At 37.3% G+C, this 12591-nt stretch overlaps 1 protein-coding gene across 1 annotated transcript in view; it reads left to right on the top strand.

Annotated features, from left to right (window-relative positions):
- Positions 1–7176: 7176 nt before the first annotated feature.
- The window catches only part of LOC116261266 (probable pectin methyltransferase QUA3), a 5808-nt gene continuing 393 nt past the window's right edge, over positions 7177–12591 (top strand). The window contains exons 1-7 of the mRNA XM_031639951.2: positions 7177–7826; positions 10102–10305; positions 10390–10600; positions 11013–11274; positions 11367–11735; positions 11943–12038; positions 12497–12591. The exon at positions 12497–12591 is cut by the window's right edge and continues 393 nt beyond it. Coding sequence (XP_031495811.1) covers positions 7413–7826; positions 10102–10305; positions 10390–10600; positions 11013–11274; positions 11367–11735; positions 11943–12038; positions 12497–12591 — 1651 coding nt within the window. The 5' untranslated portion in view covers positions 7177–7412. The remainder of the gene's footprint in view (positions 7827–10101; positions 10306–10389; positions 10601–11012; positions 11275–11366; positions 11736–11942; positions 12039–12496) is intronic.

The following is a 12591-nucleotide window of genomic DNA, read 5'->3' as shown; positions in this document are numbered from 1 at the left end:
CTTTTCTCTGTATGAAATGGACACCCACTCTATATATATATATATATTTTTTTTTTCTTAATATAATAATATGGGGATAGAAATGGTTGAATAGGTACTAATAAAGTAACAACATAAGTTGAGTCACTAAACCATTACTTTAATGGATAACAACATAAGTTGAGTTACTAAATAGTGACTTTAAGTTTCAGTTTCAAATGGGTGGTATGATGAAATTCTTCTCCTAAAGAGATTTGTTGTCGAACTTAATAATCTTATATCTACTTTTCACATATGACCAAGTTTGTGAAGTTCAACTAAAGGAACAAAAACGAATATTTGGCCTGCACAAGAATACAGTAGCTCAAGCTTGACAATGAGGACTTGACCCAGTTCATAGCCTTAAGCAACTCATAGTTTAATAATTGAAACATACATTGAATTTCCTCCATTCTAAGTTCTTAATTGCAAACTCCTAGCTTGTCAACTAGACGAGGCACTCATTGAGGGCGCATAATTATTTTATAATTGCCCGACCTGATCGTTTTAGAGGTGGGATCCATAATAATAACGAGAGAGAAAGAGAGAAAATATATACATATATATTCTACTGTTGCACCTACCAGTATCCATATTGCGTATGTTCTCCTCAATTATGCACATAAACTAATGTTAATCACATGTTTGTGCTTAAGATATGCTCCCCACTTAAAGGCCTTGTCCGTGTGGGGACGTTCGTGGCCTATAGAATAGAATGATTGGTAGAACCGACATCGAGAAATTGCCAAGAGTTGCATGGCTTTTTACTTGCCTTGGAAGAATTAAAATGTGACGTAAAATACACCTCATGATGCAAATCAATGTCTCGATTTCACATAGTTTAAACACATTTTAACTCAAATCTAATCCATTTCTGGCCAATGTAAAGTGTGTCAATTTGATCAAGACTTGGATCATGTTTTAAATCCTAGGTCTGGATCCAAATTAAACCTTGGTGGGGACCGATTACATTTTCGGATCCAGTCGAAAGATCGTATTGGACCCGATTCACTGGGTCCACACATCTAGCTTTCTTGTGGGTTCGTGTGTCAGGGCCTTCTTGATGAGCCCTGCAAGAACGGGACAGGACAGAGTCGAGACCAGAGGTCAAGCACGCTATCATACTGCGGGCACCACTGACACTAACGCTGGTGCTTTCCCTGCCCAGGTTAGCGCCAGTATACATGTCAGTTTCCTGACTCTGACTCTAACTGGCTCTGTATTCAAGGCCCAGTTTGGATCAACAGTGGTTTCGAATGGACCAATTCTTTCCAAACCATGATCTAAATAAACCAATGATCAGTTCATTTTTACGTGCAAATGTGGTTAGCGTGACATAAACACGGCATATAATCCGATCTGATTAACAAAAAAAAATGTACAAATAGTAACGGGATAAGCATATGGTATTACTTATTCTGCATCCAATTCAGAATTAAATCATGCTAAACGAGATTAGGGTGCTCTTAGTAGAAACTAAAAAACATGGTCCGAGCCCAGTTTGAACCCTTCTTCATTGCAGCCATACGAGGACGGTGCTGGGTAGCTTTAATTAGAAACGAGCCAGCGACCAACTTGTTTTAATTGCTGGGCGAAGTCCATTCACTCATTCAATGACTGAAAATGTGAATGCATTAGAATCATTGCTTGAATTTCAAACTTGGGAATCAATTCTGGGCCTCTTATTATTAATGGGCACAAGGAAAAGGAACAAAAAAAAAAAGGAGAAATTTATGGCAAAACATCTTGGTGGATGAATATTCAAATGAGGAGGAATTTCTTTCACTTATTTTATGAGAGTTGACACAGAGACAGAAAAGCAAGAGAGAAAAAAAAAAAAAAAAGATCTGGGACACATGCGCACGGTTTAGAAGGGTTTTGACCAATGTGAACATGACTACTTTGACCAATGTGAACGCACCTTCTCCTACTCTGCACCTTGACCTCGTTCTGCCCACGCAGTACATATAAAATTGACTTGTGATTAATATATATATATATGTGGTTGGATTTTTTTTTTATGTAGTAAAAAATAGTCTTGTTATCTACTATGACACAAGGCCACAAGGGGAAAACCCCATGTATAATTAGAAGTTTTGCCTAAATTTTGGTAAAAAAAAAGCACTTTTCTCGGTGCATAACAAGTCCAATTAGGTTTGACTCGAGAAAGAGCAGTCGAAGTTTCTACTCAATTATTTTGTCACCTTAGGATACATGACATGCTTTCGTTGCATTCGGCTAGTTTGACTCGTTCATGAAATCAAATTAGTTTCCCTCAAAATTTAAGCTTCAGCTGGAGAAGGTCATTGAAGAAATAGTTTAGGGTTTAAGGATCAACGTTCTCTTTCAATGAAACCATTAACCATGGGATTGTGATACTAAATAAGCAACTCACAAAAGAAATTAAATCAGCGTTTTGTCATGATGAAGATGAAACCTCGCCGGCCCATATATTTTATGAGGAAAAAGGATCGAGAGCCTCATACCATATATTGTATGATATGCATTCTCTATATATCTTAAAAAGAAAAAAAATAGAAAGCTTGAAAGTACTTCATTCAAGATGGACATTACCAGAGATGACGAACCTCAACTCATGATCTGAAAAGGGCAAAAAGGACTTTCACATATAGCTCAAGAATTAAAAGCCATAAATGAAGCTCAAAATAACCAAATAACAATCTTGGTTTTAGAGTTAATACTTGTTCAAAAATTACTGGTTTGATCTAGGTTGGGTGACCTCAGTCGTGCCCCGTTCAACTTCATAAACTCCCATATTTTCGGTCAAAGTCTGCACTTGAGCTTCTTCTAATGCGTTATGATATCCTTGGTTGGTAGAAATGGCAACTAAATCATCATATATGCTAATGTTGGGCAAAGTAGTCTTCCCCTGTCGACTTTCCTGATCATGGTGGCTTTTAAAATATAGTGTGGACTCATCAAATTTGATGTCTCTAGAGATATACATGCTCTGGTCGTAAGGGTTATAGCATCTATAGCCTTTTTTGTTGACTGAATATCCCATGCACACTTGCGAGCTTGTGGACTAAGTTTGTCATGTTCATTTTGTCGATCATAACATAGATAGTGTTTTTGAATAATTTCAAGTGATTGACGTCAAACTTGCATCTTGTAAGGATGTGAAAAGGTAATTTTTCTCTTAGTCTGTAGCTACGAGTTCGGCTAATCAGGTAACAAGTAGTCATACTCGCTTTACTCCAAAACAGTTTAGGCATACACGAGACTGAAACAGTAAAGAAATGATAGTTTTAAGAATATGATGAGTTTTTCTCTTGACCATTCTGTTTTGTTACGAGTTCGGCTAATCAGGTAACAAGTAGTCATACTCGCTTTTCTCCAAAACAGTTTAGGCATACACGAGACTGAAACAGTAAAGAAATGATAGTTTTAAGAATATGACGAGTTTTTCTCTTGACCATTCTGTTTTGTTACGGAGTGTCATTACACAAGAATATTGATGCATCATGCCATTCATATTATCAAAATTTCCAGAAAAGTTGTTTTTAAACTCAGTCCCATTGTCATTTCTTAAGGTTTTAATACAAACATTGTATTTAGTTCTCGTCATATTATAACAAGTCACAATTTTTTCAAAAAAACTTAAAGATATAATCAAGTTACTCTAGAAAAATCATCAATAAATAATAAATAATATCTAAAACCATTATATGAGGCTATTGGGACAGGACCCCAAATATTAGCATGCACCAATTCAAACGGTTTACTAGCAATAGTTTGGGACAAACCAAAAGAAGGACAAGTCATTTTTCATATTGACAAATTTCACGTACATGTAAATCAAATGGTTCATGAGGAAATAGTAAAGGCAAAACTCTACTAGATGGGTCGCTAAGTCTTCAAAGCCATAAGTGAGAATCAAATCCTGAGCTAGCAGTCATAACAATATTATTACATTGACTCACGTACACTCCATTCTCTTCTCTTTCTTCACTAATCTCATCTTCGTCAACCTATCCTGAAAGATTACATTGGTAGGAGAAAAAATAACATTGCAATTTAAAGAGAATATTAGATGCTAGGTTAGACATAAAAGAATCTTCAGATCCTTTTCAAAAAAAAAAATTGTTTTTCAACTCCAACAATTTTAATGGAAGTGTCATTAGCTATAGGGATAGTTCTATTTTCAGGTTCATTTTCTATACCCTTCAAGTTATCATGCAAACATAACATATGTTCAATGCACCCGAATCCACAATCCAAGATTATTTTCCAATAAAAGAGGTGTCTGAATTCATACCTGGCAGATTCCTCGGTGAAGTGAACACTAATGTTGTAGTTACAGTGTTGATATTTTTTATGGCCATTAAAATTTTTAATCATCTTTGCAATGGTAGCAAGAGTAACCTCACCTTCTTTGGCGTCAGATTGGACCAATTGGGCCTACGATTTATACTGCTGCTTTAAAAGACCTGTTTGTTGTTCGGCATCTCATGTAAATTCTAGCATTTTTTTTCAGACATGTCCCTTTTTTTTGCATGTGTGCACACCGGTTGTTTGTCTCTATTTTCGAAAGGCTGAACCTCTATGCTTTATTCATGTTTTCTAATGACTGAGACATTAAAAGCAACATTTTCAATTATTTCAACATTAGTTTTAGTATCAACAATGTCACCGGTCTTCGTAATCTTCCTCCTTTTTTCTTCTCGTAAGAAGGTGTTATGCATCATATTCAAAAAGGGCATATCAAATGTCATCAATATTTGGCTTCTTGTTTGTCCATAATCCTCTTAATGTGAGCAAGATCTTTTGAAAGTGAACAATAAGAGTCCATCTCATTCTACTTCTTTTTTAGCATAGCAATATAATAACTCAATGACATAAGACATGTCTTCAAATCATAAATTTCATTAAAGAGTTGACACATGAGCGTCGTATTATTTAATTCTTTGGCATCATTCTTTATTTCATCGGTAGTTTTGAAATAATAAAAACTTTCAGCAATTTTAGCATCCATAAAGTTCAATAACCAAAACATGACCATATGATTCCCAGACTCTTACTCATCAGAGTTAGGGTTGTCAATAGCGGGTTTTGATTTTTTCCATTAACAAACCCTAGTTTGGGTTTCTCACTCAAAAAAAGAGTAGTAGCTTTGGATCATGACATATAATTTAAGCCATTTAATAGAACATTTGCAATTTTGAGAGTGGTGGTACCTGTCTCCACGACAATATGTTGTTGCGTAGCAGACCCACTTGTCAAGTTTTGTCCCTGAGAATCTGTCATTGCCATAGGACGCCATTGATAAGTAAAGAAAAAATATGGGACTTGAAGCTTTGAAGTCTTTCACCGCTTTGATACCATAATGAGATGTAAATTGAGGTTCATGCAGCTTTCCAGCATGAAATGGGATGCCAAGATACTAATTGGTTGGAAGGGCTCCATGCTGTTCAAACTCCTCAAATAAGAACGTATACAAAAAAATTTAGATCATGAAAATTACTATTGGAGACAACTTAAGCAACTCCGTCTATCTATCTTTAATTGCGAAATGAGATTGGTTTTACTCATTTTCTACACACACACATATATAATGAGTAAAATCACTCACAAATTTTGAAGTCTTTTTCTCTCTTTGGAGGATCTGTATCCTAGAGTAAAGAAGATTATTATGAAACAAAGAACGAAAGAGAAGGAAAGAGATGACAGGCAGAAAGAAGAAAGATTGGATGACAACTCTGAAAAATGAGGCGGGTTAAAACCATTCTTTATATATATAATGCTACGCAAACCTCTCCAAGGGAGTTTGAGTTGCGTGCATTCGTCGATGCACACAACAATCATATGCCAAAAGAAAAAAAAAGGGGGGGCATTTTGGAAATTATAAAAAAAATGTTCTTTTGAGTCTTTTTTTTTCCAATTTCTTTTTTTTTACATTTTTTTTTAATTCAAATAATGACATTTTTGTCATTAACCGTACTGACGTACCAAATTTTCGTGCAGTAGTACAACATATATAACGAGGTTTGCCTCGAAGGACGCAAACTTGGAAACAGGCCTACATTCTATCAACCCAAATTTAGATCCATTAAATAATTTTTAGTGAAGAAAATAGGTTCCTATTAAGGACATTGGAGCTAGATTATTTATGCAGTTGTGTTCTAAGATTGAACTTGACTTGAATGCAAGTTCATCCAACCTGTTTAAATATACATATTTGATGTTACTCGAACCTAAATTCAGTTTCGGAAGAACATCTGACTCCAAATTCAAATCCAAGTAGAATTAACTCGAATCTTATAGGGAGTCGTTTGGAAACCATATCAGTGCGTTACTATTCATTGATGTACTTCAAAATTGGAGAACATTCATAAGATACTTCCACGAATATATCTTAATTTTTTGAATAAAATATATAAAATAATAATATATTATTACTGTTACCAAACAGCCCCATAAAAAATATAATCCACCAACGCCAACAGGTGCTCATTTAAAAATCGGGGCCACACATGAAGAGTGAGGATATGAGCCTCAAAAGTAAGATTATATACACTTTTCTTGTTTCTAACATAGGTTTTTATTTTTGCTGGCAACTATCAAATAGGAGCCCCAACTCTCAAGTTACATCATGCTGAGACAGCTTTTGTTAGTTTTTTAATGATTTCTTTTATTTTGTAAAATAGTTTTTTTTTTTACTTTAATTGAAATAATTATAAGTGTATGTCTCTTATAATTAAAAAAAAAAAAGCTATCAACCGTAGGTCTCAGACCATTAGGTCACAAACAAAAACCAGATAGTTTAAATGCAACAATCAAGGTGTTTTCTTTATCCAATTCTAATTTTAAAATATAATCTTGAAAATAAACTGAAGAAAAATTATATTGTTATAATAAGTAAAACTGAGCCACTCATATAACATCAAATTTTGATCATGGACAAATCTCAATTTTTAATAAAAAGAACTTAAACTAAAGAAATTAGTTTCTATAAATATATCAAGATGTTTAGTTTGTTAAAATATTTTTAAACAAAAATTTAGAAATTTCCAGTTTTCATCCCTGACGATGGGCCCCCTTTGCACCTACATTTATATACCATGAAAAGTAACTTGCCTTCCCTTTAGTACCTCAAAAAAGGCATAGGTTCCTCTAATCCCGCAACCGAACTTACAAATGGCAGCAATGCAATGCAGAAGCTTGAGTTACAAGTTCAACAGTTTGCTAGGAGGATATTGATTTTCCACTCTAGGAAGATCAAAGGAGCAAAACGACAACGCTCTCTCATCTCGCACGCTTCACTGGACGCTCTGTCTCGGCCATCGACTAGGAAGTACACCGGTTTCCGGCGAGATTCCGGTTAGATCCGACGGATGAGAGAGATCTCAAGTGAGGTTTGAGAGGAAGGCGAGATGGGACACACGAATCCGACCTCGAAGAAGCACGGGAGCCGGTGGAAATTCCTCGACCTCGTCTCGTTAGCCTTCTTCGTGGCCGTGGGGGTGTTCTTCCTCCTGGTGTTCACTAGGCTCGGCGACTCACTCGCCGCGTCCGGCCGGCAGGCGCTTGCGCTGTCCGCGACGGACGCACGGCAGAGGGCGAGGCTCGTCGCGCTCGTGGAGGAAGGGCAGCCGTTGGAGGCCTGCCCGGCTGACGCCGTGGACCACATGCCCTGCGAGGACCCCCGCAGGAACAGCCAGCTCAGCCGCGAACGCAACTTCTACCGCGAGCGTCACTGCCCCATGCCAGAGGAATCTCCGCTCTGCCTCATTCCTCCGCCTTCTGGCTACCAGATCCCCGTCCCCTGGCCGGATAGTTTGTATAAGGTGATTCATTCTCTCCCTTCTCCCTTTCCTTTTATTAATTTTGATTCTTCCTCATTGTCTCCTTCCCGGCCGTGCGGGGTCGATCCTTATAGTGTTTTGCTCCTCTGTTTTATAGTTCACTTCTTTTCTCCCAAATTACTGCGCGAGTGCTTTTATACATTCAGGTCACGTTAGTTTAGTGAAATGTTTCAGGATTAGGGATACTTTTTATTCTGGCTTCTGGTTTTTTTTATCGTCAAATTTATGGTTGAGGTGTCAAGAAACTCTCAGGCCATCGGGGAAGTTAATGCCGTCGCTGTTCCTCTATTTGGGGGTTCTTGTTTGAAGTACGAGTAGTAGCAGCGAAGAATAATTCAGATCTCGTGCTTATTTCCTTTTCTCATGCTTGTTTTTTCTTCTTTCTCCTTTTCCTCCTCTGATTTTTAGTTGTATATTAACGGGGTACTTTTAGTGACGCGGATAAGAAAATTCGCTGAACTATTAAATGTCAATAGAGCGGAAATGGGCTTGAAGATATAATAGGTGAATTATCTGATTCACTGAGAAAGAGAAGCATCAGTTGCGAGTCTGGGGATACTAATGTAGTATCAATATTATGCTAACTTGTAGGTGCTTTAATAAGCGGCTAATTGGCAAGAAGTAGTTGGCTGGATTGTACAATGGGATTAGATCTCGTTGAATTTCGGTTAGAGAGATCACCGTTCCAGATATGGCACCAGCTTTGCCCAAAATCTACGCTCTTCTTTTTGCGGATGATGTATTATTGTGTGCGAAGGGCATGGTTAAATCTCTTAGAGGCATAAAATTTTTCCTCAAGGAGCTGTGAAAGTCGACTGGTTTCCTTGTAAATGATAACAGAAAGTCTTGCCTTACGTTTCGTGTGGATGATAGGATAGTTGGCAAATATGAAAGGATTCTGGATTGGTCTAAGGTGGAGACCTCGATCACCTATCTTGGTGTCCCGTTCTTCACGGCCAGTATGAGTGAAAGGATGTGTGATCCCCTATTGTCCAAAATAGAGAGGTGGATGTCTAATTGGAAAATTCCTACTCGTATGCTTATGCAGGGAGGCTATGTTTGATCAAATATAATATAGCTGCTCTTCTTACTTATTGGATGGCAGTTTATTAAATTCCTGATGGAAACAGGTTTCGTTGGATTTGATATACTGCTGTGGGAAAAAAGAATACAAAAATTTGCAGAATTTGTAATAAAGAATTTGAAACTGGAAAGTTACCTTAGTTTTTCTTTTCATTTGTCAACTATTATTTCTGCTGATAGATATTTGTATCGATGGTTAATGGTTCCTTTTTTCTGTTTCTTTAAAAATTTCCTTATGCTTTCAATAGTCCTAGTGATTTCTTCTTGGTCTACATTGTCTCAAACCCTCGATGTTGTAGTCTCTGAACTTTTATTGTGTTTTTTTGTAAATAGTGAGCTGATTTAGCCAGCCTATTGACCATCTCAAGTGGCATCTTCTTGCTTGCATCCTTTAAGCTACAAGGGGGGTGGAGCCATGATTTTTTCATGAGGGGGGCTGAATTATAATGTCAAAATTTTGACAGGGACCGAAATATCATTTTTCAAAATTTCTATATAGAATAAATGAAATTTTTAAAATTGTATATGTAAATTTAAGATTTTTTTTTTTAATGGGGGGCCAGGGCCCCTGCTGCTCACCCCCCCAACCTTGGCTCCTCCCCTGTATGTCAACAATCAGAGAGAGAGAGAGAGAGAGAGAGAGAGAGAGAGAGAGAGAGAGAGAGAGAGAGAGAGATTCCCTGTACTGCAGTCCTCTGTTTGAATGTATCAAAGTGTTGAGGCAAAAATCATAAAGACTACAAAGTAAACATTCATTGCATTTTTGCAGTGTTTTCTGCCTCCTGGGGGAAAGAATTGAATTGGTGGAACTCTATCTTGTCTATGCTCATGCTTCTTACCAGTTTTTCAATAAACTCCTTCAATATGATGTAAGTCTTAGGTTTTCCTCAAGAAAACAAAAAGTCTGACCCCAAGAGAATATCAAAAGGAATTTCTGGCTGTTATATCTGTTACTTATGTTTTATATTGCCTATGGTTTTTGACATGAATCATTTTTTGTCATATCATTCTTATAATAAGAATTACTGTGGCCAGCTACTTCCTTTGCCCTCCTCAGATTACATCAGCATGACGTACATGCTGACCCATACTTAATGTTTCTATGATATTTATTAGAAAATATTTATTGGTCATGCTCATGTTCAAATTTTATTGCATGTCTATGTATTTCCAGATATGGCACAGTAACATGCCTTACAATAAAATTGCTGATAGAAAGGGCCATCAAGGCTGGATGAAAGAAGATGGACCATATTTTGTCTTTCCAGGTGGAGGCACGATGTTCCCAGATGGTGCTGTATCATATATTGAAAAACTAGGCCAGTACGTACCTATTGGTAAACATACAATTAGAACAGCTCTGGATATGGGTTGTGGGGTATGTACTTTGTTGTACACTTATTATACACTTTCTCTTATCTTATTATTTTGTTGGAATTGTGTAACATGAATGTTGATCCAGGTTGCTAGTTTTGGAGGATTCTTGCTTAGTAAAGAAATATTGACTCTTTCATTTGCTCCAAGAGATTCTCACAAGTCTCAGATACAATTTGCTTTGGAAAGAGGAATACCAACATTTGTTGCAATGCTTGGTACTCGTCGCTTGCCATTCCCTGCATATGCATTTGACTTGGTTCACTGTTCCCGATGCCTTATCCCCTTTACTGCATACAGTAAGATCTCTGTCTCTCTCCCTGTCTCTCTCTCTCTCTCTTCTGCTACTTTTTTGTTTTCTTCTAGCCAGATTGTGCAAAATTTGTGACAGATTATCTCCCAATGTTGTTTCAATGCATCTTTTCATTTGATTGGCTCTCTCTCTCTCTCAACAGTGGAGACAGAAATTTCTGGCTAACGGGCACTTTTTAAATTTTAATCTCCAAGGGGCACCCTATATGAATAAGTAAAAAAAATTATGAAGCATCAACATATAAATAAGAAATTTTGTATGGACTTATGTGGGCAATTGCCTACATCAACCCAGCGTCTCTCCATCACTGCTCTCTCTCTCTTTCTCTCTCTCTCTCTCTCCTTGTTTTTGAGATTACTGTTCAGCAGCGTCTGATGATAATTGAAATTGGATTGTAGATGGGACATACTTTGTTGAGGTGGATCGCCTGCTTCGACCTGGAGGATATCTGGTTATTTCTGGTCCTCCTGTACAGTGGGCTAAACAGGATAAGGAGTGGGCAGACCTTCAGGCTGTGGCGCGTGCATTGTGTTATGAATTGATTGTTGTGGAAGGGAACACTGCAATATGGAAAAAGCCTGTGGGAGATTCCTGTTTGCCTAACCAAAATGAGTTTGGGCTTGATTTATGCAGTGAAGCTGCTAACCCAAGTTATGCTTGGTAAGTTTTATCATGCCTGTTTGTTAAGTTACTTTTTTTTTTTTTCATTGAACTTGGGCTCATTTGGAAGGGATACCCTTTTCTCAATGCAGGTATGTCGAACTGGAAAATTGTGTCAGCAGATTGACAAATATGGAAGGAGATTATGCAGTTGAATCCCTTCCAACATGGCCCCTTAGATTAAATAAACCATCTCCACGTGTTGCTCTCACGAGTAGAGCTGGTCTCTTTGAGGCTGACACAAAGCGGTGGGTCAGGCGGGTTGCATACTACAAGTCTTTAGGCTTGAAGCTTGGAACTCCAAAAGTCCGCAATGTTATGGACATGAATGCATTTTTTGGGGGCTTTGCAGCTGCCATTATCTCAGATCCTGTTTGGGTCATGAATATTGTTCCTTCCCATAGCCATTCCACACTGGGTGTAATTTTTGACAGAGGTCTTGTGGGTGTCTATCATGATTGGTGAGTGCACTAAAATGCTCATCTTATCAATTATGAGGTTAAGTCATTGTTCCCCACTGCCCCTTACTTTGTGACTCGATATCTTCCCTTCATTTAGGTTAATGTTTAGTCAACTTCTCATGCTATTTGTCTTGCAAGGGGCACTTGCCTCTGGTGTGTTCCATAAGCCATAGTTATGATAATTTACTGATGCTTTTGTGCCAATAGGTGTGAAGCATTTTCTACCTACCCTCGGACCTATGATGTTATTCATGTGGTGAATATTGATTCTTTGATAAGAGATACAAGAACAGGAAATTACAGGTATTATTTCTAATTTCTTTCGTTTTGTTGCCATACTGTGAATCTAATGGTTATCAGTTCTCCTAGAGAAACTCTTGAGTTATCCCTTTGTCTAGTTACGTGTTTTAGTGTCCCTTGTGCTGTGATGCTCTCTCTGGAGAAAGTTTAAAAGTGTTGTCGTTCTTGATTGACTTTAGTAAGAGGTAGTTCTAGAATAAATCAGAAAATTTGAAAAACAAAAAGATTAATTTTTTTTTATGTATGATGAAGATAACCAATTTCCTGTGAAATTCTGTTGTTTGTAGTTGCCTTTTTCTTTAATGTTATTGTTAGTTTATAGATAGCGTTGATGCAGAAATCTTTCCTGTTAAGTATTCAAAGTTATACAAGAAATTACTCGAGTTGCAACATTTTAAAATTTGTTGTATTAGTTCTTTTCAATCTAGTTGAGGAAATTGGTGCATATAACTATGTTGTAGATGCAATCTTGTTGATCTCATGGTGGAGATGGATCGAATTCTGCGGCCAGAAGGGACTGTTATTGTGCGTGATTCACCAGACATGATCAAGAAGG

Source organism: Nymphaea colorata, chromosome 9 (genome assembly GCF_008831285.2).
Source record: "Nymphaea colorata isolate Beijing-Zhang1983 chromosome 9, ASM883128v2, whole genome shotgun sequence".
Taxonomy (NCBI): Eukaryota; Viridiplantae; Streptophyta; class Magnoliopsida; order Nymphaeales; family Nymphaeaceae; genus Nymphaea; species Nymphaea colorata.
Note: the sequence above shows the minus strand (reverse complement) of the source record. Positions and strands in the feature narration are given on the sequence as shown.